Source organism: Cicer arietinum, chromosome 6 (assembly GCF_000331145.2).
Source record: "Cicer arietinum cultivar CDC Frontier isolate Library 1 chromosome 6, Cicar.CDCFrontier_v2.0, whole genome shotgun sequence".
Classification (NCBI taxonomy): domain Eukaryota; kingdom Viridiplantae; phylum Streptophyta; class Magnoliopsida; order Fabales; family Fabaceae; genus Cicer; species Cicer arietinum.
The window spans coordinates 5508390-5536303 of NC_021165.2; the positions used below are offsets into that span (position 1 = coordinate 5508390).

General features: G+C 30.6%; 5 protein-coding genes across 8 annotated transcripts; all 5 read left to right on the forward strand.

Annotated features, from left to right (window-relative positions):
- The first annotated feature begins 4167 nt into the window (after positions 1–4167).
- LOC105852240 (remorin 1.4-like) lies at positions 4168–6677 on the forward strand. 2 transcript variants are annotated; one of them, XM_012716685.3, is made up of 5 exons: positions 4168–4458; positions 5588–5629; positions 5717–5804; positions 6049–6130; positions 6215–6592. In XM_012716685.3, the coding sequence occupies exons 1-5, from the start codon at positions 4257–4259 to the stop codon at positions 6425–6427; spliced, it is 627 nt and encodes a 208-aa protein (XP_012572139.1). In that variant the 5' UTR covers positions 4168–4256; the 3' UTR covers positions 6428–6592. The 2 variants fall into 2 exon arrangements, with proteins under 2 accessions (XP_012572139.1, XP_012572140.1); XM_012716686.3 differs by having other exon boundaries at positions 4172–4458; positions 6218–6677.
- Positions 6678–7797: 1120 nt separating this feature from the next.
- Positions 7798–9863, forward strand: LOC101513290 (LIM domain-containing protein WLIM2b-like). The gene is made up of 5 exons (XM_004503703.4): positions 7798–8071; positions 8731–8833; positions 8926–8948; positions 9050–9139; positions 9234–9863. Exons 1-5 carry the CDS (start codon positions 7937–7939, stop codon positions 9534–9536), a joined length of 654 nt encoding a protein of 217 aa, XP_004503760.1. The 5' UTR covers positions 7798–7936; the 3' UTR covers positions 9537–9863.
- An 858-nt stretch (positions 9864–10721) lies between these two features.
- On the forward strand, positions 10722–17425 carry LOC101512963 (uncharacterized). The gene is made up of 14 exons (XM_004503702.4): positions 10722–11083; positions 11297–12142; positions 12223–12359; positions 12570–12690; positions 12799–12897; positions 12977–13276; positions 13392–13499; positions 13601–13672; positions 13755–13841; positions 14452–14523; positions 14659–14748; positions 15205–15312; positions 15915–15983; positions 16991–17425. Exons 1-14 carry the CDS (start codon positions 10838–10840, stop codon positions 17063–17065), a joined length of 2430 nt encoding a protein of 809 aa, XP_004503759.1. The 5' UTR covers positions 10722–10837; the 3' UTR covers positions 17066–17425.
- A 1672-nt stretch (positions 17426–19097) lies between these two features.
- LOC101512550 (tetraspanin-10) lies at positions 19098–22728 on the forward strand. Of its 3 annotated transcripts, XM_004503701.4 has the most exons (11): positions 19101–19366; positions 19865–19977; positions 20080–20134; positions 20238–20293; positions 20798–20845; positions 21003–21051; positions 21141–21224; positions 21326–21393; positions 21560–21685; positions 21952–22027; positions 22446–22728. In XM_004503701.4, the coding sequence occupies exons 1-11, from the start codon at positions 19313–19315 to the stop codon at positions 22509–22511; spliced, it is 795 nt and encodes a 264-aa protein (XP_004503758.1). In that variant the 5' UTR covers positions 19101–19312; the 3' UTR covers positions 22512–22728. The 3 variants fall into 3 exon arrangements, with proteins under 3 accessions (XP_027191677.1, XP_073225923.1, XP_004503758.1); XM_027335876.2 differs by lacking the exon at positions 21952–22027 and having other exon boundaries at positions 19098–19366; XM_073369822.1 differs by lacking the exons at positions 21560–21685; positions 21952–22027 and having other exon boundaries at positions 19098–19366.
- Positions 22729–22878: 150 nt separating this feature from the next.
- On the forward strand, positions 22879–27345 carry LOC101512225 (probable DEAD-box ATP-dependent RNA helicase 48). Its single transcript, XM_004503700.4, has 10 exons — positions 22879–24336; positions 24559–24665; positions 24897–24952; positions 25026–25250; positions 25429–25635; positions 25751–25837; positions 26039–26134; positions 26214–26429; positions 26686–26868; positions 26941–27345. The coding sequence occupies exons 1-10, from the start codon at positions 23456–23458 to the stop codon at positions 27169–27171; spliced, it is 2289 nt and encodes a 762-aa protein (XP_004503757.1). The 5' UTR covers positions 22879–23455; the 3' UTR covers positions 27172–27345.
- Positions 27346–27914: the final 569 nt, after the last annotated feature.

Here is a 27914-nt window from a genome sequence, read left to right on the forward strand (position 1 = left end):
TAACTAGCTAGCCATTTTTGTTAGTACAAATTCTTCAACATTCTTTCACACATACAATGAGTTAAGCAAAATCGAAATTCATACTTGATCTAATAATGTAATACAATGCATGCATTGTGAATTAATTAAAGCGAAAAGTAAGTGAAAATATCGTTGTCTCCAATAAGACCAAACAACGGTGGACGAGAAGAGGAAGAGGAAGTTGTTCCTTTGATTGTGGCTTCATTATTTTGTGAATGTGGTTTAGAGGACGCTGTTGTTTTTTCCTTCTTTTTCTCGACCCTTCGCCTTGTAACATACTCTTCCGGGATAAATACATCCATTATTAATATTGTGATAATAATGTGTGAAAAAATTAACAAGTTGATGTAGTTGAAAGACAAATGTGTAGTTGAGTTGAGTGAATTGAAAATAAATAAGGTTAGATGGATGTGGTAGAGGAAGAGATGTATTTGTATTAATACCTCTTTATAGTTTATATATATATAAAAGAGTCTATTTTATCTCCACGGTAAATTTAAGTTAAGTTATTTTAATTAATAACTCTTTATTAGTATTGAATTTTAACAATTCAGATCAATTTTATAAAAAATTTAGAAAAATCAATATTATTTAATATTTCATCAAATAATTTAAAGTAAGTGAATAATAAATATTTTAAAAATATAAATAAATATTTAGTCTGTTAATTTTTTCAATTACACTATTCATTTAAACTATTTTAATTTTCTAATTTTCTTTTCTTTATCTGTTAAATACCTGATTTTTATTTATAAATAATGACATAAAATTTACTAACTAACATTATTTTATCGAAAAAACAGAAAGATGGGACACTAGTATTATGTAGACGCTGGTTATTAATAAGGGGGGGATAAGAGATACTATGGGCTTTGGTCCCATGTTTTTAGGTCTCACAAACTGGCAACGCAAAAGGAAAAGCGTGCAAGACGAAGATACATTTTTATTGAGAAGATGAAGTTATAGTTAATAAGATACATTTTTAAAAATAATGAAAATATTTTTGATATTTTTATTAATTATAAAAATATAAACAATTATTTATTTTATAAAATTTGTTTTTTTATTAATAAATAAAATTAATATAAAATTTTAAAAAATATAGAAAATATTTTTAAATCCTAATATTTTTTTAATTATAATTTGATATTTTAGAACTATCAAAATTGTATGATCCGTACTTTTACGGTAATGTTTATGTTTACTTAAACAAAATTTAAATATTTAACTCCGTGGTTGCATGTATAGTGATGAATGTGATTTCAATTAAACGTAAAAATATTTGCCTCTAAAAACAAGTAAAGTTTAGGTTGGAAAATAAAAATAAAAATAATAATTCAAAACACTTCTAAATTTTAATATTAAGTCTCTTTATTTTAAAATTTAAATTCTGTTATCCAAATAGAAAAAGATTTAGGATAATTTGTTTATTAATTATTAATCTTTTTTTTATTATAATCACTAATTTTCTATTGATAGTATAGGAAAAAAAAACATATTTTTACAAAAGAGAAATAATATATTAATTAGTTAAATAACAACTTATCATAATAAATCTATCTAGATCCTTCTAAAAATTACTAACTCATTATTTAATATACCTTATACAAATTGAACATAATCTTAACATATTTGAGTCATTACATCCTATTAATTTGTATAATTTTTTTGTCCTTAAGGTGGAAATTAAAAGTGAAGCCCAAAAAATTGATTGTGCTAAGTAATTTAATTTGGAAGACCCAAATCAGTTATCAAGTCTACATATCACTCTTCTTTTGCATGCTCGATTATATTTCAACCGTCTTGATGTTTATTATTTTGGCTCATAACACACATGTCTAATTTATTTTTGAAATGGTTCAGATTTTATGTAAATGATCTCAACTTGAAGAATAAGTGTATAATGTGATATCATAATTTACTCTAAAATAATCGTTTTTTTTCTATCAAATAATTAAATAATTTCCATCAAGTTGATATCAAAGTACACATTAAAATAAGAAAAAGAATAAATAACAAAACTAACTAACATATAATTTGTTTATAGCATTTTAGATTGAAACTTGTGTGATGTTAATGTTTTGTTTTTTTAGTTAGGGGTATGTTCAATTTATTGTTTTTTTTAATCTCACGAAATTTAAATCTCATATGAAATAATGGTAAAATATTATCTTTGATCTTAAATATAAGAGAAAATTGAGTCAATAAAAATTAATTTATATGATTTAAAATTTGAACTAAATATATCTATTTTTATTGATCTATTTTCTTTTATATTTGAAATCTGATGAAGTAATCGTTACTATCATTTTTATTAATGATCTCTTACCCAAATTTTTTTTTTTAATTTACGATTTATGGTTGTCCATAATTATAAATTAAGCTGCACTTTTGGTCACTTTATTTTACTCAAAATCAACTTTTAGCACTCATATTTTTAAAATCAGATTTTTGGTCCCTTGCATTACAATGTGTGAAATTTTGCTAGTCTCCTCCATTTTTTAATGATATGGCAAACTCCATAATATCGTGACAATAATGTGGCACAATTGAATTGAATAAAATATAACTAAGTTTAACATTATTATCTTTTCCTCCTCAAAATATTTGTCTACGTTATTACTACTAAAAACGTCCGTGAACTTTTGTCGAATAAAAAATAACACCAAATATTGATCAAGGGTATAAATTCAATGATATCAAATTCGGGTGTATTAAATCACTACCATATTATCAGTGAATATGCAACATTATAAAAAATAGAAAAAACCAATGAAATTTTACAAATTGTAAAAGAGATAATACAAAGTTTAATTTTGAAAATAATAAGACTAAAAGTTAATTTTTAACAAAATAAGCTAACCAAAATGCATTTAAAGCTGTAAATTATAACGTGGTAAAGTGGCAGCAACAAAGTGTGTGGGAGTGTATAACATATAATTGGGTTGTCTTAAGAATTTGTTAAAACGAAATATATCTTATTGGTAAATTACATAAACATACATCCAACCTTTGGAGAAAAGAGAGTAGTGTATGATTCAATTCAATCGTCTAATGCATCAATCGTATAATCGTATTCATAAACCCAGCGGCTCTTGTTGGAGATACAGGGTTAACGCCTAATCACTCACACAATATTCCAATAATTATATTACTCTTAAATTCTTAATGACTTATATAAGCAACCAATTTTATTTATTTATTCATGTGTTACGAAAAATTAATAGTAAATATTTTGTTCATTGAAATTTTGTTTATCTAAAGCTGTTTTGCCTATTCGGTTGAACGAAGTAATACTCTGCGAGTTACGATTGACAGTAATAATGTCATTAACTACTCACTCAATTTTTAGTAAAAAAACTACCCCCAACTATTAACTACTCCCTTAACTTGAATTGACAACTTTTTTTTTCATATTAATTATTAATATAGTGAATAAATGAAGGTAATAATTATCATTTCCACATATATTATGAAAAATATATATGTCTCTATTTTATGTATAAATATTTCTAAAATAATATTTTATGTATGAATAGTACAGTACTCCCTCAAAGGCCCAAGGCCCAATTACAAGAATAGAAACAAAATGAATACAAATCAAAGTAAATTTTATTTATTGTTTAATTCTTTTAATATTTTCTAATAAAAAAATACATAATGAAAATAGTATTAGAAATAGATTTTTTTTAGTTCCATTTTCATACAAAAAATACATGTATCAAATACACTAACTATATGAAAAAAAAGAAAAAAGATGTTTTTAATAATAAAAATATTATTTAAGCAACATTACACCTTATAAGTTATACCAACTATTATGTTCTTTTATAAAAATAGAAATAGGTTAGATCATCCTTTATAAAATCATCACAAACTTATCTTCACCATGGATTGTGAATCGGACGGCCAAGATAAGTAAGTGCATGATGTACTTGCTACGTTTAATCCAAATCCAGTTGACACACAAGATAGTGTAAATTGTGAAATGAAAACCGAATAAAAAGTAATTAAATAAAGAAAATATGGTAAAAATATCTGAAAATTAATAAAAGACAAGGCAGTGAATATCGCATAAATATTGGTGGAGCCCAGTTGAATATTCACAATGTCTCTTACATATACATGCGAGGCCAATATCGGTGACTTAATAATTGTTGCAAGCAACAACAATTTCAATTTCTACTATTTAAGTTTGGCCACAAACATATCCTAAGTTTAATAGCTTAGACATTATGGAAGAATCATCACAATCAGAATCTGTTGCCACCCCAATTACTCCACCACCACAATCTCCACCTCAACTTCGAGAGCTTTCTCATTTCGTCAAAGAAAAGGAACCAGAGAACCAAGGCACATCAACCAATATTGTTAAACAAGAGTACACCCAAGATTTTTTTCAACCTAAAGATCATGCTACTTCTTCACTCGATCAAAGTGTGTTACATCATCATATTCATACCTCGCCCTTAATTATTTATTTATTTTAATTTTAATTTAATTTTAATAATTAGTATTTTTAATATTGATACTATTTTGCTAAAAATCAAATGTGTGACAATTTTTTATCATTTTATTTTTAATTATCTCATTTTAATCATCAAATTAACTTTATATTTCATATCTCGTCCTTAAATACTTATCATATTTAATTTGTTTCTCAAAACTGAATATATTTTTTTTTTCATTCGTTTTATTTCTAATCATTCCTAAAATTAGTTGATGAACCATATGATCATATGTGATATGGATCATGATTTTAAAATACATTTTTATTTTACCACGATATAAAAGTATAAGGTGGAATTTAAAGTCTATATCGGGTAAATCATGTAATTATTGCACACATACTCATCACTTATACATACTTAAATAATTTGATGTTAAAGTAAAAATGAATAAGAATTTTAATCTTTAATTTAAGCAATATAAAGCGAAACATAATTTCAAGTCAATATATACATTTTTATGTAAGTGAAGCCTTATTTTATTATTACTACGAAACTAAACCAAAAAAAAGTAGGAAATTGAAAGAAATAAACGGCCCTAAATAAACTTGCTAATTATTTTATTGAGCCGGGTATCAAATTCAATTTGCTCAGATAGGAAAAAAATGATTTTTTTTTTTGAAGTTGATAAGGATATAAATTAGACTGATTTTTTAGGATATGAATTTATTTTGATGTATTTATTTGTTGTTTAAAGCATTTGGTTGCTTTTGTTATTTTATGTGAGACTTGGGATTTGTCTAATGATTATTTCTTAATAAACCTTTTCATGCATATAATCTCTCTAAAATGGAAGAACCTTTGATCTTTATCGTCCATGTGTCAAATTATATGGATCAGATATATGCATGAATTTGCAAACACTTCTTTCCATAGTACTGTATTTATTTATTTTACAGAAAGAAACTTAATATATTTAATTAAGAACAAAATCAGCAAGACATATAAAAGTGTTAATTAATAAAATAACTAAACTATTAGCCATCATGTGTTTCCTTTTGTTATTTGTATATCGATGCATGTTTCTTTGTTACCCAAATTTCTTATTGTGATTGCAGTTCCTGATGCTGGAACGGATACAAAGGACTCTGTCGACAGAGGTTGTTTTCCAACTTTTATTTTTTTGTATTTAATTAGTGATTAATTGAATGTTTTTGAAAGATGAGTAACTCAAATTTTTATATCAGATACTGTGCTAGCAAGGGTTGAATCACAAAAAAGATTGGCTTTAATTAAAGCATGGGAAGAAAATGAGAAGACAAAAGTAGAGAATAGGTAAGATACTATTCTTTTGGGACATTAGTTTTCATGCCCACATCATTTTCGAGTTAAATGCTACTTACTCTAGCTTTAAATATAAATATAAATAGATAAAAGAAAATTAATATATTTAAATTAATGGACCAAATACATCAATTTGATCCATTAAATATTACACATTGAATAATCTTCAATTAGATTCTATATCTTGACTAGCTGAATTGGTGAATGTTGATTTTCATATGATAATGTCAAACAGGGCATTTAAGATGCAATCTGCCGTTGATTTGTGGGAAGATAATAAGAAAGCATCTATTGAAGCAAAATTCAAAGGAATTGAGGTCACATATTGTGTTCAATTTATAGATTTTTCTTCATAGTTACATGAACAAAATACTAAATCAAAATTTGTATTTCATTATTAGCAGGTAAGATTGGACAAAAAGAAGACTGAATATGTTGAAATAATGCAAAACAAAATTGCTGAAATTCATCACTCAGCAGAAGAAAAAAAGGCAATGATTGAAGCACAAAAAGGAGAAGAAATTCTCAAAGTAGAGGAGACAGCTGCAAAGTTTCGAACACGTGGCTATGTGCCAAGAAGACTTCTTGGATGTTTTGGTTTAAAGTTGTTTTAAATACTAAACAATGAATTTCAAGTGAATTTGAAATCAAATCCTTATTACTGATAATTATTTATATTTAGTATTTGATGTGTTTTAAATATGATTGTCTTTGATAAAAAAAATCTGTAGAAAAAAAATACTTTCACTAGTTTGTTTATTATCGTTATACATTTTGAATTTGTTTCTTGTATCGTTTGATTTCTACGTAGTTGTTTGTAATAAAAGTTAGACAATGAAATTTGCATTTGAAAATAAAATCAAATTGTGTTTAAATGTTTTTAATCATTAATTAGAAAAACTTATTCATATATATATGTTTCGTATTGGGCTAGGGCCCAAACCAGAATCACACATAGACCCGATTTATGCGTCCATCCAAAACAGGAGAGCATCTATTCTTCTTTATCTATATATTATAAAAATATATTCTTCTAAAATAAGTAATTTTTATTCATTTTAGTTTTTATTTTTTTCAAACTCTAACAACTTTAGTGTTAGAATGTTTGTAGGTATCATATTAATTCGTTAGAGATTCTCGTTGTAATGGCTTTTAGTAAAGTCATGCTATGGGAGAGAGTCTTCCATCAATACAATCAAAAGGAATACCAATAATGCATGTAAATCAAGAGAGTTTGTACTGTATATTCACAAATCAAAAGATTTTGTTACATTATTTTTTAAACTATTAAAATAATAATTCTTTTTATGAATTAAATAATTATTTGCCCGACTTTTGTATTTTATAAAATAATATTTCTATAAAAAAATCATTTTATTACTAATTTTTTTATTTTTTATCATAAAAATATTCATTATTATGAATAATAAAATTTAAAAATAAAAAAAATCAAATTTCGTTTCACCTACAGTTTTAATAAATAATATTTAACTATTATAATTTTTTAAATGATAAGAAATGGATAGTTTTTTTTTTTTAAAAAAAAAGAAACTCACTTCACTTGTAGTTGTAAATTGTAATTGTAAGGTATTTTCGATGTGCAATTATGACTTAAAATAATCTCTTACAACGTTTGAATGTGAATTTAAGCAACTGTGATTGGCAAAAGTAAATAGAATCGAATCCCAAAAATAGATACATGCAGAGCATATTCACAAATAGAATTGACAATATCATCATCCAAAAGAAACCAAATCATACATGTTATTATTCTGATGAAGGACCTGGTCAAAAGAATTAATGTTGTGTCACACATTTCCTTTTTACTAGGATGCCTACAATTAGACATTACAAAATTATAGATGTGTGCACCTTCTCCACCCATTTCATATCCTTTTTTCATTTTCCATACCTATAATTTCGCACACCACAACCAATTGACATATATCTTAGATCTATTCATCATAAAGTTCTAAGATAAAATCATAGTAACTCTTGGCGTTTTAGCTGAATACCTCTCACAATATTTTGTACTAGCTTTCAATTCAAATAGAAACAATTTTTGTTGTCTATTTTATTTCAAATTAATCAATAATTTAGCTAGTTCAAGAGAGGAAATAATCATGTCGTTCAGCGGAACCCAACAGAAATGCAAGGCTTGTGATAAAACTGTTCATTTGGTTGATACATTATCTGCTGATGGTAATATTTATCACAAGAATTGCTTCAGATGTAGTCAGTGCAATGGCCTTCTCGCGGTATACACATATACTTTTGCCTCATATTTAATTAGTACTAATTTGATTTTGGGTTTTTCCATCCTTTTTGGTATAAGATCGCTTGTTTATGTGTTAAATATCAAATATCAGTGTTAAGAGTTACACATTAGATATATAATTTAACAACGTCACTGGTAACCGAGTATTAAAATCGTCAAAATATCATAATAGACCATGAGTATTAGATATTTCATTTGACAAAATACACTAGGGCTCCAAAAGTAACATATCATAAATCATAAATGCTAATTTTTTTTATGACAAATAACATTCTCGGTGATTTAAAAATATGTTTATAAATGGTGAACGGTTCTTATGTTACGGGTCGGTTTTATAAATTTAATCTTATACTTTAAAATGATACTAAAATTAGTCCAATATATGTTTGGTCATTTACTATCTGGCCACCTCTATTTAAACTAATCAAATCATGTTCTAGATGTCCAATTTTAAACTTGGTTATTGAAGTCACGTTCTAGATGTTCAATTTTGAGTGCTGTGAACAGTTTTCACCTTACAAACCAATTTGTAAGACTTGTGTTAAAGGCAATCCAAAATTTTAAGAATGGAACAAATTGCATCTATTGTGAAATGATTAACTAATCACTGAGCATCAAAGGGTTTAATTTTGGTTGCAGATGAGTAACTATTCATCGCTGGAAGGAGTTTTATACTGCAAGACTCACTCTGAGCAGCTTTTCAAAGAATCTGGCAATTTTGCAGCAAAGATATCCCAGTCAGGTAATAAACAGATTTTCTATGATAGGCAATTGTATTATTATATATTGTTTTTGGGGCTAATCACTTTTATTTGTTTCATGATTTTCAAACAGGAGGAAAGCCTCCAAGCGAGCTGGTGTGTATTCTATTCACTATTCATACAAGACACATTTCCTATGCCAAAATATTCAATTCTTGTATACTTATTTGTTTTCAATTTACTTATTTGGTTTACAGCCTAGGGCCCCAAGCAAACTTTCAGCTTTCTTCTCAGGGACTCAAGAAAAATGTTCATCATGCAAGAAAACTGTATATCCATTGGAAAAGGTATATGAGTTAATTAAACAAACTTCAAAATATTTGATTTTTTAATTTAATTTTTGGTGATGATATACAGTTTGTGCAATTTTGTTTATGACAGTTGACAGTGGAAGGTGAATTTTACCACAAATCATGCTTTAGGTGTACACATGGAGGATGTTTCCTAAGCCCTTCATCCTATGCTGCTCTTGATGGATACATATACTGCAAGCCTCACTTTTCTCAGTTGTTCAAGGCAAAAGGTAGCTACAGTTATCTCTCCAAGCAAGCATCAATGAAGAAAAATGAAGAAATGAAACAAGGTGCAGAGAAAACTGATGAGTCAGCAGCAGCAGCAGCAACATCAGACACAGAGACAGGTACAAAGGAAGAACAAGATGCTGTTGTGACACAAGAGGATTAGGCTCTCAACAAGGTTGCAACTTTGTATGATATCTTTCAGCATATGGTTGGCCCCCAAGATTGATTGGGTGGTTCTTGTGGCTTTATGCCATTTGGGAGGTTTTTCTTGCAAAAGTGCTATCGTGTGTTTCATTCTTTAATTAATTTGTTTGTGAACAGAGATTAATGATGATAGATGGTGATAAATAATGTTATGTTTTTTTGGGGCATCTAGTAGATGCCTTTTAGAAGCTAGAGTCTATGATGTATGCTCCATTCATTTTCAGACTTGAATCATCTGCACTTGTAAACTCGATCGTAGATGATATATTTTGTTCATTTTCATATATATTTTTTTACTCTATATGTTTTTAAATCTAAATAAATAGTGCATGGTAGTTATTATTTTACAATCTAATTAGAACTTGATTATTGGCGATGGGTGGACATCATTTCTATCCCTCCCTTCTAGGCAAATATCATACATTAGATTAATCAAATGGAACAAAGGCATCGTGGGGGCTATCGGTTGGATTATGAGTGACTCTCACGTCTCAAGGAACTACTCCTATATTTTAAGGGAGACTAATTTTTATTTATTTATTAACAAGAACTTAACTACCAGGTATTTCTACGTTAATATGAATAGTTTTTATACATATATAACAATGGATCCGTTTGTTTATGATTTTAAAAAAGTAATTTTTATTATAATATATATATTTATAAAAATATTTTTATAAAAATTTACTTAAAAATAGTAGAAATTTTTAGATTTATTTATTATCAACTAAAAAAATATTTTTGATATTCAATAACTTAGATATTTATTATTAAAGATTTTAATATAATAAAAATCACATTTTTTTTAAATAGTTATGTTCTAAAAATGATTTTTACGAATAAATGAAATATTTTATAGAAAATAGATAAAATATTTAAAATATATTTTAAGATAAACTATTTAAATTAATTTTTTATTTAAAACTTTAATTTTAAAATTATTTTTAAAATGTTAGAACAAAAAATAAAATACTGTAAAAATTATTTTTAAAAATAAATTTTTCTATAAAAACATCTAGTTTTGAAAGAACTAAATATTAGGAAGTTTTATAATCTACTGTAATTGAAAAATATTAAATCTCATTTAATTTAAAAAAGTAAGAAGATGTTTTTTGAATTGTATATTTATTTGAAAAGAAAAATAAAAGGCCAAAAAAGCACGTCAGTAGGTGCGGGATAACCCTGTGAGTAGAGAAGAGAGAAGAAAGAAGAAGAAGAAGAAGAGTGAAATGAAATTCGGTTGATGATAGCAATACGAAAATGGGGTCCCTTCCTCTCACTAGTAATAAAGCCTTATTCACCACTCACTTTCCTTGCTTTTCATCATCACATAGAAGAACAACAACCAGAACGCTTTATCTGAATTACAGGAAATACAACACCAATGTTTTTGCCTCTCGCTCACATGATGATGACAATAACACCCCTAAATTTGACAATAACGACCTCATGGAACTCAAGTTCGGTCGTTTACTTGGCGAAGACCCTAAACTCACCCTTGCCAAGGTCCATTTTATATTTCATTTTTTCTCTTCCTATGCTTCTTTTTCCATGTTTTTTTTTTATTTATTTATTGAAATTTTAACATAACATTCTCACAAACCTAGCAATTTAAGCAACATTGAACCATGAACTTGGAACTTCGAAGGAGGGGGAAATTTTATGTCAATGTTAAATCTTGTTTTGTAATTGATGACATGTTATACTTTTTTGTTTTAGATAATGGGAAAAAAGGCCAACCCTGATGTTTCTTATCTTGATATTGAGAAATCCTTTTATAAGAAAAAGAAGGGTAAAGTTGTGGAAATAGAGGAACTTCCATTTGAAGTTGAAAGACCTTGGGCAAAGAATTTACCTCCCAAACAAGGATTGCAATTCAAACCTGATGATGATAAGAAAGTTGCAATGGAGATTAACAAACCCAACCAACCTCAAAGTAATTCAGGGAATGTTATAAAAAGTAGTGTTCCTAATGTTATTCTGAGAAAGCCATCGTTGTATAAAGAGGACGAGAACGAGGACGAAAGCGAGGGAAATTCCTCGAGGTTGAGAATACGACCTAATTTGTCTTTGAAAATGCAGAGTGGACAAGTGAAGGAGAAGTTTAGTGACATGACACTGTTGAGGAAGCCCGAATCGTCAATTGCCAAGAATACTGACAGTGAATTGAAGGTGCGGAAAGAAGAGCCGAATTATGAAGTTGTTAACTTGACCTTGTTGGAACAACCACACAGACCAAGTTCACACAGACCGAGCATCAAAAAACAACAAGAGCAGTTTCGAGAGCCGAGTGATGACGTTGGTAACTTAACCTTGTTGGAACAACCTCATAGACCAAATGTCAATAAACAACAAGAGCAGTTTCAAGAGCCGAAAGATGAAGTTGGTAACTTGACCTTGTTGGAACAACCACACAGACCAAGTGTCAATAAACAACAAGAGCTGTTTCAAGAGCCGACTGATGAAGGCGTTAAATTGACCTTGTTGGAACAACCACACAGACCAAGTGGCAAAGAAGAAGAAGAAGAGCAGTTTGGAGATGCGAGAGTCGTAGTCCCAAATGATGTATGTGTCAATCTTAGTTGCTATGTGGAATTTGATAGTGTAATGATAGTTTTTAAATGATTTTATGCTTGATTAATTAGGGATCAGAGCAACATGAGCAAATACAATCAGAAGTCCATCAGGAGCTGATTAATTTAAATCAACTGTCTGATTTAAATTCAGTCGATTCCAAAACGGAGTTGTCCGTGGAAGCTGCAATTCAAGGAAAGCCAAAAAGGTATGTGAAAATTGTTTCCCAGTTGTATATTTGAGTTTATGGCTGCAGTGTTGTTAAATAGTGACTATAGCACTGCTATACACTATAGTAGTGCTATAGCACTGTTGTGTAGCAGAATTTGAACAAACTATTATTTTATGCGATCTGTGATATTGACAACGCTGTATGGTTGCAAATATGTTTTATTACCTAAATGTAATTTTGTTATAGATTAGATCGATATGTGAAAAAAACTTCACAATCTGTTGAAGAAGAGACCGCTTCCCTCGATCCTGGAGGTCGCGAAAACAGTGAAGAATCAGGCAATCTTGTTGATGTCAACGATATTCAGGTCAGATTTTATGGATTACAGTCATTACTTATATATATGAGACATTAGATATGCATCTATCTATTTCCCTAAATTCCATGTTTACCTTTGTGCTTTGTGATTTTGTAGGAAAGAGAAGATGCAGATTGGACCAAGGCAGAAGGTTTGATTAAGACTGGAGATAGAGCTGATGTGGAACTAGTAAGCTGCAGCACCAAGGGATTTGTTGTAAGTATTTAATTTTCAAATAAAATAAATTTTTTACTCTGTCTCATTTATCCTCTGAACTGGATTAACCATTTTACAGGTTTCTTTTGGTACCTTGGTAGGATTTCTGCCATACCGAAATCTTTTGTCCAGGTGGAAGTTCTTAGCTTTTGAGTCATGGTTAAGACAGAAGGGATTGGATCCATCACTGTACAAGCAAACCTTGGCCACTGTGACAAATTATGATGCTGAAAATAATAATATTTCTACTGATTCACCTTCACATATTGAGAATGATGGTAAATTTGAAGATAAAATTTCACCTGATATGAAATTGGAAGATCTGCTGAGGATTTATGACCAAGAGAAAAACAAGTTCTTATCATCGTTTATTAGACAGGTTTGGTATTCAGAAATAAGTACAGTATCGAAAATATTAATCTAGTTTTACTGCAACAGGTCAAAACTTAATAGTATTATTCTTAATATTAAGATGCCGATACTTTGTTTTGCAGAAAGTTAAAGCATATGTGTTATTGGCAGACAGAAAATTGAAAAAGCTCATGTTTTCACTAAAACCAAAAGAGAAGGAAGAACTAACTGAGAAGAAGAGAAATCTCATGGTAAATGCTTTACTAACATAACTATCCTTGAATTAGCCTAGAGCACATGTTTTAGATTGAATGCTACAAAGCGGTTTTCAGATTCTGTGTTATTATGGCAGGCTAGACTTCAAGTTGGTGATTTAGTGAAATGCCGCGTCCAGAAGATAACTTACTTCGGAATTTTTGTTGAGGTATATGGAACGTTTGATTTCAGTATTGTGCAGTTCAGAGAGGTGGCAGAAAATTCTAAATATCCAGCTGTTATTAATGTAGGTTGAAGGAGTTTCTGCACTAGTTCATCAGTCAGAGATATCGTGGGATCCCTCGTTGGACCCATCTAATTATTTTAAGATTGATCAGGTATTTTACTTCTTGATGGGGTGACAAATTAAAGTCTGCTTGTTTAAACTTCGAAAAAATACAATACAATTATTTCAAGATCTTTTATATTTATGTTGATAATTTATTAGGCTTATTGTTTTGCTTATGAGAAAAGCATTGAAACAGTTTTTTTTTTCCGGTTTTTTCTTTTAAAAAAATTACATGGTTTTGTTGTGAACGTGTCTCTTTTGCAAATGTATAAGATACACTAAGATAAAAAAAACTACTCATGTGAGATAATCCAAGATACTAATGTCGAGATATTATAGGATAATGTTCATATCTTCTAGAAATTTACCTAGTTATAACTTATTTGAACACATGTTAAAAAAATATTTTCTTTTAGAAAAAAGAACAAACAAACTGGACCTTAATAAAGTCCAGAATAATTTTCAACAACTAAATAATAATGATGCAAGCCACATACAATTTATTTTCTTTAAAAAGATATCTTTGATTTGTTTCCATTATTTTGTCATCTATTTTTGGCGCTTTGAATATAGACGGAATTAATTTATTACCTATGAAATCTGAAGTCGTTATATATTACTTCTTTTGTATTTATCTTTATGTCTACTTTTTGATACAGGTTGTAGAGGCCAAAGTTCACCAATTAAACTCTGCTCTCGGGCGCATATTTTTATCATTAAAGGAGGTCACGGTAATAACCTACATAGTTATTTTCTTTAAAGTGTTTCCTTCGATTGGGAAGATATGCAAAGATAATATTGGCATAATCTATGTAAACTAAGTGTTTGTACTCCTGATTCAACAAATCATTGCATTCCTATTGCAGCCTGATCCATTGATGGAATCCTTAGAGTCTGTAGTTGGGGATCATGAACCCTTTGATGGGAGATTGGAAGCAGCTCAAACAGATGAACAGGTAATCTTTACATGAAAATTGAAGTGACTTTAAATTCAACAAAACAAAAAATAAATAAAATAAATTCAAAGTAGACCTATTATATTGATCAAATAATTGCATTGTTGTTGGATCTGATTTTCTCTGTAGTTTGTAACCAACAAAAGGCTTAGGAGAATTTAATTTCAGGCATTGATATTGTAATATAGTATACAAATGTCCTTATTGGTATTTAAGTTATGCATTTTTGTTCCACTATTGAAGTTCCAACTTTTGGCCCTTTGGTTATGCCTTCATTCCATACATAATATTTTCATTTTAATCAATATTTGTTTACATGCTGTTTGCGACGTAGCAGATAAATAATTCTTCTTGCCCTACAATGAATCATGGATAAGGATGCAATGTTTATTTTATTATCAAGTTGATTCGTGGTATTGCACAATTGATCATAATGTTATGCTCATTTTTGGACAGTGGTCTGAAGTCGAATCTCTTATAAAAGAATTGCAAAAAATTGAGGGCGTTCAGTCTGTTTCAAAAGGCCGTTTTTTCAGGAGCCCTGGTTTAGCTCCCACTTTTCAGGTATGGACACATATATTCAATCCTCTGCATAATATAATGAATCATATAACTTGAATTTGCATTTTATTATATTCTTAAAAAGAATATTAGTTCATTTTTTATTCCATCCAGACCTGTCATCGACCTGGCAATATGCATTATGGATTCTGCATATGGTTTATGAAATGTTAAAATTAATCAACTGTCAGATATAATCTTCTTATGGTTGTCTTATAAATTTTGGTTGAAAATGTAATAACGCTGATTACCACTCAACTAGAAAACCTTATCTGTCAAAGATTTTTTCCCCCATTTTCCTTTGGTTATGATATTAATTGTTCTTGTTTTGAGCAGCCACTATCAGATTCTTGACAAACCCAAATAAATAATTGTATTTCTCAAAATATATTATTGGCTAATGCATAGACCAACTCTAAGAGTTCTTCTAAACCTCGCATGTTCATAAATAATGTATGGGAAGCTATTTAATGTTTGGTTATTTTTTTAGTATTGATCTTAGTGGCTATGTTTTTGTTTATTTAGAGGTTATTGGAAACAGTTTAATATTTGTTAGCAAACTCAAGTTCTTGATTTATCTGCGTGCAAACCAAATCTCGTTTTAGGTTTATATGGCATCCATCTTTGAGAATCAGTACAAGTTGCTTGCCCGATCAGGAAACAAAATACAAGAGGTAATGTTATAGTCTTATAGTCTGTTTTTTAGCTTCTCTTTTTTCTTTATATTATTACTGAAGATTATTTTCTTGAGTTCTATGGACTTCATGATATTGCTTTTTGATATGACATTTAATGTTAGAAATTTAATAAATTCTTTTTTATTGGACGGAGTTCATTTGGGACTCATTTGATTTGGTTGGAATGTAGAGGAATTTCTTCAATAACAGTGTGTTAAAGAATGTGTTTTCATCTTCCCTGAGTTTAGAAATTTCACACTCAACTTTTTTTTAAGCTAAAAATTTATTAAAAAGAAAAAGAAAACAACTAGGGGACATAAACCTAACTCAGGAAAGAAAAAAAAGAAAGAAAAGAGTGTCAAAAATTTCCTCAAATTAGGCAGGTTTTCTGCTCCTTCGTTGGAAATTATATATCGTAGCGTTCTTCTGCATATTCTTTTTCCTTCCTTTAGAAATCACCTCCCTAAAAGGTTGTTTACCGACAATAGAGTGATTCTGCAAACTAATATTTGTTGTCTTCTCATCATCTTTAGGATTTATTTCGCTAACGTCTATTTAAAAAAAAAACTTTACAATATTTCTAAGTCATGAGCAATCCTGAGATGTAAATTCAGCAACATTTTACTCAGTTGTTGCTTATGTTCGATAGATACAATGTAGGTTTCAAACATTGTTTGCAAACGATGGGTTGAGTCAATAGGAAAAAGACTTTTTTTCCTCACTTCCACACTCCAAGTTTTTAGAACCACAATCATGTTTCAAGCACAATTCAACTTTGGTTTTCTCAAATATGTTCTAACACAGACATAGCCCAACTAAGGTTTTGTCAAAGAAAAGTTCACTTATTTGTATATGCTTTTTGGCGAATTGGTTTTTTTTTTTTCCCTGCTTTCTTCTTTTCTCCTTGTTCTTCTAAATGCTGGTTAACTATTGATGGAAATCATCTATTTTCATACTCATGCGTAGTATATAATTTAACCCTAATCATTAATCATCTTGTGCAGGTGATTGTTCAAACTTCTTTAGATAAAGAAACGATGAAATCAGCACTTATGACATGTGCAAATAGAGTAGAATAGTCTGGCCTATGCCTCTATGCACGTCGCCCGATTTTCAGTGATTATACATTCTTCTGGGGAATGCTGGCTGCAATCATAGGACCATTTCAAGTTAATTATACTAGAGGTTTGCGGCGAGGTTCGAAGTTTACTTTCCCATAGAAGAATAAAAAGGGCTTGAATATGTTCTCCTGTGATAAAATGATGCCATACATTTTTGTATTTTTTGTGCACAGCGACCACTTTGAGAAATTATTTAATCTTGCTGATAGATGCAACTGTTGGACAACTACTGTATGTAGAATATCTCTTTGGTAAGCTGCATGTATAAACTTTAAGAATTAAGAATATGAATAGCACTGTGCAGAGTTGCTTGAACTACATTTGCTTTGTTCACAGGCCATAAATTTAGTATCAGCGAAGTTTGAAACATTTAATTTACTATCACTTTATTTTCTTAGAATAAACAAATAAATGGTATGATTGGTTCCCAACATAATTTCATAATTTCATAATTTCATTTCGCAACTTTGACACTGTCCGAGTCGTTGGACCAGGAATTAGGCAAGTATCGGTTAATTTAATTCACAAATTTAGTTAATATCGAAACTACGGATTAGAATCAATAAAATATTTGTTCACAAAAAGAATCGATAAATCACTTTTTGGCATTTTTTTTGAACTAGTATTTTAGTATTTTTTGTTGTTGTAATTTTTAACTTAAATCCTCACAACTTTTATTTTCAAATAAGATTTCATGACAATGTGGTGAATTACATTTACATTCTTGATTGAGGGATATGTCTATATTTGATGTTCGATAGTGTCTCGAGCATGATTATCATCGGTGAGGGAACTATGTAGAAAACATAAAATTATCATATTATATAAATTTAAAATTTAATAAGTTGCAATTTTATATTGACGTCAACAAATTAATAGATTAATAAAATTAAGTTTTTGTTTGAATTTAACATGATATTTTAAAGAATGACATTTTATATGACATTTTACTTCAATAATATTTTATAATAATACATTTATGTATGTCAAAAATGAATATAGACTAAACGTGTGTTTGGAAAGACAATGGAAATTATCGCGTTTCAATGTAATTTTCACCTTAAAAATTAAAATCTCCAATTTGTAGCTTTAGTATTAGTGTGGTTTTTCACCGTGAAATCACCGATCCCACCATATTCTCAAACATGGTAATATATTTAAATTATTAAAAGAAATAACAAATTTGTAATTTAACATTAAAGTTCAAAATTTAATGTGTAATAATAATATTAATAAAAATTATTATTTATATTAACTAAAGTATATAATCCAATAAGTTTAAAAGTTTTTTCTATGGCAAATAATTTGATCATTTTAATTAAATAGACTTCTTAAAAATCTTAATTTTATCTATTTAAAAAAAAATATGTTCGTAAGTTTCGTTAATCTTAATTTTAATTTTTAACGTGACTTATTTCCATCCCTGCCTCTGGTTGTATGCTAGGGCTAAGCCTAAAATAATTACAATTAATTTGATCAGGAATGACTTTTTAACACAAAAATAAACAATCAACATTGTATAAAAAGATACTAACTCAATAATGTATATTATATACTGTGTCCATATATAGTATTTGAATTGCGTCCAAACAATCATAGTCTAATTTGATATGGAAGAGAACAGAACTTTATGCAAACCACAATATTTTGAATTTGCCTCTAGGTATAGGTATCTCAAGACAAGTGAACGTTGCAAGTGGAGCGTGTGACCCAAAGTTAGACTCAAGTTTCAATTATTAAAAATAGCTTTATTATTCCCTCAGTCTTACTTGTCATTTACTGTATCAAATTATTTATCATTATATAATATTAATTATTTTTTCATTAACATATATTTATTCATCAAATTTTGTAATTAATTGTAAATAAAAATCACCTTATTATTAAAATTAACAAAATTAGTTATTTTAAAGAAATTTATGGAAAACTGAAATAAGAGCATTAAAATAAATACAATGTAAGTATATATTAACATTAAAGACAGGTTATAGTTGTTGAGAGAAAAAAGAGAGGTTTTTGTTGGGTTACTTTAGTACTTGTATTCGGTGTTGCATAGGATGTCGTGTCGTAGGGTGTTGGGTTTTGTTTCTTTGGCTTGTGAGTTTACATACTGAGCATGTATGATGCTTGTGCGTCTCTATCAAACTCTTTCTGCTTCCTTATCTCACAATAACAATAACAAAAACATTCTAATTCTTTCCAAAAATGGGGATGGGAACAAGCACCTTCGTTACTAGATGGATCAACTTTCTAACCATGGTAATCCATTTCTCTCCTTTCTACACTTACTTTTTGTTTTGTTTTTTTATTTTATTTCAGTCAATTTTGAGTTGCATTTTCTCTTAAACTCCCTATACTACCATTTTTACTATCACTATTCTCTAAACACTTGGAATGCCTCAAAATTTCAAAACCAGTGAGTGAATCAAATATCATTTGGGTTTTTGTTCCATTTTCCATTTGCTGTTTTTGTTTTTTGCATACCCATTTTAGTTTACACTTTAACTTACTCAAAACTATGATTTTTAACACCTAACTTTACTTAAATTAAATTTTATTTTCCAGGCAAGACTCAAGCATTTTTAGGGGTTTTGTTGATATTGTGCTAGCACAGCCCTAACACCGATAATAGTTTGAGAAAATAGAAGTGATTGAAAGAAACCATACACATGTGTCACCGTGTTGGACACGTGACATGTCTTCAATTTGAAGTGTTGGTACTATATAGCTGTGTTGATAATATTCAATTTTGTGTAGGTTTTGGCTATGGTTGTGATAATATTTGGGGTGTGGATGAGCACTCGTCATGATGCCTGCAGAAAGTCTCTCACTATACCTGTGCTAAGCATTGGAGGAGTTATTTTCTTAATGTTAGTTTCTTAATTCTTTATGATTTTGGTGCTTTCTTTTCTTTTTAATCTTTTCTGTTACTCTATTGTCTTCTATTCTATCATGTTTTTGTTTTTGTACAGATCCGTAGTTGGTTTTTTGGGTGCCGTGAAAAGAAGCTCCATATTGCTATGGCTTGTATCCTTTTCAAATTTTATGTTTAACACAAACCCTAAAGAAGTTGAGGAGGTTAAATAAATTTTGGATTTACGGAATCCTCCTTGACATTGCACTTTTGCAGTATCTGATCATGCTGTTCTTCATTTTGGTTGGGATCCTGGTCTTCACGGTATTAGTGTAAGTGTGCAAGTTTGTTGATAGTTTTCTCCGCTTTCTACATTATCATTTCATGTAACTGCTTATTGCCTCTGCCATGGATTCATAAATTGATTTTGATTTTTTCATGAATTGAATTTGATTTAGTAAGTTAATTTAACTAAAATGCAATGGAAAAATGTGACGAGAACTAATTAGTATCAACAAATTTAGTTTGTGTATCTTTGAGACACTAATTTGGTGAAAAACACTTAACTAATATGTGGATGCTTTAATTTTTAAGGGACTAGTTTGGTGATAAAAATCTTCAAAACACTAACATGGTGATACCTTAATCCTTAAATGACCAAGTTGAGGGTTTATTCTATTTAATTTAAATTTAATATCTACATAACCAAAGTTAGAAAAAGTGGTGAATACATATTTATCAAACAAATTGTTACTAATTTGATAATCTTTTCAATTGTCTGCTTTAATTTTGGATACTTGTTTGGATCTTTATGTAATCTTCTTCCATTGTGTCAGATTCATTGTGACTAATAATGGATCAGGCCATAGTGTGACTGGCTTGAGGTAAGGAATCAATTATTTCATTCATGTAAACATTATTATGCTTCTTTCATATTTGAGATGATAACAAGGAATATCTGGTTAATGTTTTTTTCTTTTTTGTAAAAGTTCTTGAGAACATAGTGTGATTCAATAAATGAAAGCCTTGTTATATGCTTAGGTACAAGGAGTATCAACTTCAAGATTATAGCTCTTGGTTTCTCAAAGAAGTAAGACTATTATCAACAGCATAGAGAAATGACGGTGCACAACGAAACTTCGGCTTACATTTCCTTGACTTTCTTTTTTCCTGTTTTAGTTAAACAATTCTCATAACTGGGAGCGATTGCGGGTTTGTCTGGTTAAAACTGAAGGCTGCAATAACCTATCGAAAAAATATAAGGTGTGTGACCTTATACTATTTCTCAGAATTGAATTCTATTATTTTCTACACTCATAATTCAAAAGTGTTATTTACCCCTTTCCAATTTTCCTGTTATGCAGACTTACAAACAATATAAATTAGCTAAATTGACCCCAATTGAGGCTGGCTGCTGCCGACCACCTTCTGAGTAGGTTCTCCTTTTTTCGGAAATTTCGGTTCTCTCATTCCCACAAATTTTCTTATCTATTATAATTGCTCGAGTTTATTTCAATTTAGAACATAGTTTATTTTTCAGATAAGAAACTCAGTGCAAGTCTCTGAAATTCTTATTTGTGGGATTATTTTTAACTTAGATGTGGATATCCTGCTGTAAACGCATCCTACTATGACTTGACCTTTCATCCGGTTAGCCCTAACAATGACTGCAAGCGGTACAAAAATTCTCGGGCCGTCAAATGCTATGATTGTGATTCTTGCAAGTAAGCATGCCTTATTGTCGGTTATGGATCTTCTCCATTTCTAAAAAGAAATATAGAGCTCCATTACTGTGCTTTTGAGTGTATAAAACACATTTCTAGAACTGGTGACATTAATTAGGTTTGTATACGCAGAGTAATGGAGCCTTTCACTTCTTTTTGATTGGTGAAGAGAATCTCTTCTCCTGGTTGTCCATGTTCAATTTATGTTTTTCTAGAATAGTACATTGTCTCACTGCCATTGTGTTTTTTCTCAATGTTGGTTCCAGGGCCGGCGTGGCTCAATATATGAAAACTGAGTGGAGAGTTGTTGCAATATTTAATGTTGTTTTATTTGCTATTTTGGTAAGTCAGTATTGCCTCTTTGTAAGATCATCATAGTTGACAACAATCAGGAGAAGTTCTTCAATCCACCTAGTTCCAATATATTGTGTCCTTCAATAAACAATTTAGGTTCAAAACTGTGTATGAAATATGGATCCCCTACAGCAATTGCATGGTACACCACTTGTGCTGTGGGAATGGTTAAAGTGGTAAGTTCCCACAGCTGTTGCATCGTGCAGCTACTCTAAGAGATGCAAGTTCATATTTAAATGACACTCACCCTTATTTTTATAAAATAGTGGGTATCTAGGTGTTATTTAGACCTATCTATGAAGAGATGGGTAAAACAAAATCTTAAAAATTTATTTCAATAATCATTTATTCAATACCCTCTCTTCAGATTTGGATTAATTCCAGTGACTTTTATTTTGTGCAACAGTCTATTATATACTTTGTGGGATGCTGTGCGAGACGAAATGCGGCTAGGCGCCAATCTAAGGGTTGAAGGCAACGGAAAGCATCCACAAAATTCTTTTGAAATTTGTTTGAAGAGGAAAACAAACAGAGATCAGTGTCTGCAGCTAAGTTTTAGGATCCCTGAGTGTGATGATGACTTGTATATTCTTCCTGATCACCAGATCTTACTTGAATGGGTGATATATTAAATGTTACTATTGATTTCATGAGCAGAGAAAATTCAGAAGTACCAAACTTTATCATGACATGATTTATTTAAAACTCAAAATCAACAAATCCAACCTCATTGATCTAAAAAAATCATTACTTTTTCCACATGAAAAAAAAACAAAAAAAATTTCACTAAAAGGTGAAGGCTGCATTTTTATCATGTATTCGTGTCATGAAAGCAATACACCGAAAAATAACAATAAAAAGAAAGAGTTGACATACCCAAGTTAAGAATCAATCTAGGAAGCATTTATATTGCAAAAAGAATTGAATAAATTAGAAAATTATACAAAAAGGTTCTTCCAAAGACAACCCATAACCCCACTCCCTCTCCCTCTTACAATGATCGTTGTGAAACAAAAGTTATTCTTGAAAGCTAATGATCGTCACCAGACACGAAACTACAGCTACTGTTCCAAATGCAGCTCTTTGAGATCATGCACAAGAAGAGGGGTTAGCTCGTTTTGAAAAGGAATTGTGTTAGGGAGTTGGAGAAGAAAGTGAGCTTTGGTGCACACAAATTTTCACCCAAAAAGGAAGTTTGGGAAGTTGGGAAAAGAAAGTCTTGTAGCATAGTTGGGAAAAAAAAAGTTCATATTTAAATACAATTTATAAATAAATAAAAAGCAAAAATATTAATATATTGTAAAACAGTCCCCTACAGTGAAACCCTGTTTCTGTTAAACACACTAAACCCTAACTAAAACCCTTCCTTCTGTTATCTCCTCCAACACAACACAATAGAACAGAACAGAAACAAAGATGTGGGGATGGATGATCATGGAAGGTCGAAAAGCATCTTACGAATTGACAGCATTTAACCTAAGACTCATCCGTAACATGGGAGGCGGTCCTCGTACATTCCCCGGCGGCGTAAGCAAATGGAAATGGAAACGAATGCACGAAAAACGCGCCGAAGAGAAACAACGAAAGCTTCTCGAACAAGAGAAACAACTCTACCAAGCACGCATTCGTTCACACATTCGTTCCACTCTCTCACCACCTTCTTCATCCTCTTCTTCCACTCATAACCCTATTTCCCCTCAAGAACACATCAAAGCCCTCGCCGATCGTTTCATGAAAGAAGGTGCTCAAGATCTTTGGAATGACCTCGACGGTCCAGTAGCCCAAACCCAAACCCAAACCCAAACACAAGCCCAAATCTCACCGCAACATGATTTGCCCAAACTCGTACGCCAACCTTCCAATCGAAATTTGACTAATTATTCGCAAATTAGGGATTACCGCTCTTTTCCTGAGGTTAGGGATTTGACTAATTATTCGCAAATTAGGGCTTACTGTTCTGTTTCTAAGGTTAGGGGTTTGACTAATCGGAACCATGTTAGCAAAGAAAAGCCAGAAAAGCGTAGAATTTGGAGGAACAATGGTTCTTCAACTGAGAGTGAGAGTGAGGATGAAGTGGAATCTAAGAATCAGGGTTACTATTCCAATATGGGTAGTATTGCTTCTTTGGGTAAATATGATGTGAAGAGGGAGAGGAGAGTGATGCCTAAGCCTTATAACGATGAAACTGATTTTTCGGAGCAGGTTGAGTTGATTAAGTATGAGCTTAATAAGAAGAAGTTGAGTCAGAATGAGGATAATCAAGGAGACGAACAGAAGAACATTCTTAGCCAGACAAGGTATTATTACTATTTGTTTGATGCAATAGAAATGGTCTCTTTTACTTTGTGTGTTGATTTTCTATTTGAGTTAAACCTAGTATGTAAGTATTGATGATTGGTTAACATTTAGTTATAGTGAAAGTGTGTAGAGATTGAGATGAATGTGTATGTTTTCTTTGATTAATGTTTTTGTGGAGTAGCATGGTTGCAATCTGTGATTTGGGTGCTTTGTTTGCATAGATTTGACGAGTGCGCTATATCGCCATTGACAATCAAAGCACTTTCTTCAGCTGGTTACATTCATATGACCCGGGTTCAAGAGATTAGCCTCCCTATTTGCCTTGAGGGTATGTTTTGGGCATCTTTCAATCTTGCAATTCAATTTCTATTTATCATTTACACTTGATAATCTTACAAAAGATGCACACCGTTAAAGTTGTTGCATTACAATTCTTTTTCTCAATCCAAATGTTTTTTGCATCCAATTTGAGTCTTTTATTTTGCTACTTTACTTGTTATTACATTTCTCCAATTCTTTTAATATGGCTATTAGAGTCTATTTTGATGTTGCATTGCAGGTGTGGATGTTATGGTCAAGGCTAAAACTGGCACTGGAAAAACTGCAGCTTTTTTGGTACACCCTTGTTCGTTTACTGCACTGCATCTTGTTTTGATTCTTTCTATCAAATGTTGCTAAATGCAAACAGCTTCCTGCTATTGAAACAGTTTTGAAAGCTATGAGTAGCAATACCTCTCACCGTGCACCACCAATATTTGTTCTTATTCTATGCCCTACCAGAGAACTTGCTAGTCAAATTGCTGCTGAAGCAAAGGTTTTGCTGAAATATCATGATGGCATTGGAGTGCAGACTCTAGTTGGAGGTGTACGATTTAAAGTTGACCAAAAACGCCTTGAATCAGATCCATGCCAGGTTTTTGTGTTGTAACTAAACTTATGTTTCCTAGCCTGTGGTTTATGATCAAGTGTTAGGCTAATGCTTTTTGGGTGGGGGTAGGAGGGGAAGAAGGATATGTAGGTTATCATGTATGGAAAAATCACCATGCTAGCAACGCTTAATGATTTTGTATTTCTTGTATTAAATGTTTCAGATGCTTGTTGCTACACCTGGTAGGTTGCTGGATCATATTGAGAATAAGTCTGGAATATCTTTACGATTGATGGGCATGCAGATGCTTGTACTTGACGAAGCTGATCATTTATTGGACCTTGGGTTTCGAAAGGATATAGAAAAAATTGTTGATTGTTTGCCCCGGCAAAGGCAATCCTTGCTGTTTTCTGCAACCATGCCAAAGGAGGTTAGGTTAGGGTTTTTAAGTGTTGATAGTTTTTGACTGAAGGTTCTTAACAGGCACGTCTGTGTTGCTTCAGTATTCAATCAACAACATAACTAACCCTTTAAAATATATGCAGGTCCGTCGAATATCGCAACTTGTTTTGAAAAGGGAACACAAATATGTTGATACAGTTGGAATGGGTTGCGTGGAAACTCCTGTTCAGGTAAGTTGCAGTAACTATTGTCAGACTCTAATAGTTACCAAAGAAAGTACATATCCAATTTCTAGATCCTTAGGCTATACAATTTGTTTATTCTTATTCTTAAAATTCTTGTATATTTCTTTTAAAATGATTGTATCTTAATAATTTCATCAAAAATTTCTAGTGATAGGCACTAATGCTTATTTTTGTTTGGCATCACAGGTGAAGCAAACTTATCTTATCGCTCCACATGAATCACACTTTCAAATAGTACATCATATTTTGAAAGAGCATATCTCGCAAACACCTGATTATAAGGTTTAATACATTTGCTGTTTTGGAATTTCAATTGCTTTGTTATTCAATGTATGGTTTTAACTGGTAGATTTGCATTCAGGTTATTGTTTTCTGTATAACTGGGATGGTGACATCACTCACATATCACCTTCTTCGAGAAATGAAACTGAATGTTAAGGAGATACATTCTCGAAAACCTCAGCTGTATCGGACTCGTGTATCAGATGAGTTTAAGGAATCCAAAGAAATGATTCTTGTCTCTTCTGATGTTTCATCACGTGGAATGAATTATCCTGATGTTACTTTAGTCATACAGGTATATTGTTCAATCTTTTAATGTATTTCCACTCATATTTTTCTGTACATGGTATGTGTTCCTTGTTAATTTTCAGTCTTGTAATTATAAATTTTTATTTCGTTTTGGGTGATAGAGGTAAATAAACTACTTCTGCTACAGAGTTGCTTACAGGGCAGAATTATTTCTTGCTAAAACTGTCAAATAGAACATGGATTTTTGAGACAATTTCATGAGTAGCCAATAATTCTATTTTGAACAATTTATTTAAATCCAGGTGGGAATTCCTTCAGACCGTGAACAATATATACATCGTCTTGGAAGAACAGGACGAGAAGGTAAAGATGGGGAAGGCATATTGTTGATTGCACCATGGGAAGAGTATTTTTTAAATGAGATCAAAGATCTCCCTCTAGAGAAATTCCCCTCACCAGATATAGATCCAAAGGAACAACTTAAGGTATATTTTTCTGACTTCGTCATAGCTGCTATCTGGAACATCCATAGTTATTTATGTTATATATTTTTGCAGATTGAGCAATCCATGGCAAAGATTGATAATGACATCAAAGAAGCAGCTTATCATGCCTGGCTTGGTTATTATAACTCCATCAGGGAAATTGGGAGGGAAAAGACCACAGTAGCTGAGCTGGCAAACCGGTTTTCTGAATCAATTGGTTTACCAAGGCCGCCTTCTCTCTTTCGAAAAACTGCACTAAAAATGGGTTTGAAAGACATTCCTGGCATTAGAATTCGTAGATAGCTCTTCCTTGTACATTAAAAAAAAGAAAAGAAGAAATTGAAAAATATCTGTTGCATCTTCTAATGCAAAAAGTTGCTTCTGAATACTGCTAATTTATTTTTGGAATTGGATGATACTTATATGTTCCTCCAGGAAGTTTTATATAAATTGAGAATACACAAGCTGTTGGAATAAGTTTCTTTAGAGAATCAAAAGCTAAAAATTAAATCCTAGATTAAATTTATACAAACAGAACTTGTAAATTCAAAAAGGACTTGCTAATGACTGTTGAGAATCTCTTAGAATCACTTGTGGCCTGTATCCTAACGGGTTCCCAGTGTTCGACTTTAGTAACTAACTCTGCAACCAAAGAAAAATCAACATTTAAAAAAAAAAAAAATAGCCTAGGCATAGAGTTGTCTTGACTTAACAATTCAAAATTTGACGCCCCTTTGATGAATCGCTTCCAGATACCTTGTCAAATACGCAAATCATAAAGTTCTGCTTAAGATTGGAGCCTTCTTTGGTACAAAATTGTTCACAATGAAATATGTTAATTATGTTTCACATCTGTATATGTTTGATTTCACATTGAAATTGGTAAAATTATGAAGGTTTAGCTTAATTTTGTCTATCACACTCCAAAAACACACTTAAATTCAAAGCAATCTCATGCTTAATGTTATGGGTGTTATATGGATCATAATTAAAAGTCTGGGAAAATTGGTTCCAAAAAGTCTTAACCTTGCATTTTAGAATTACAT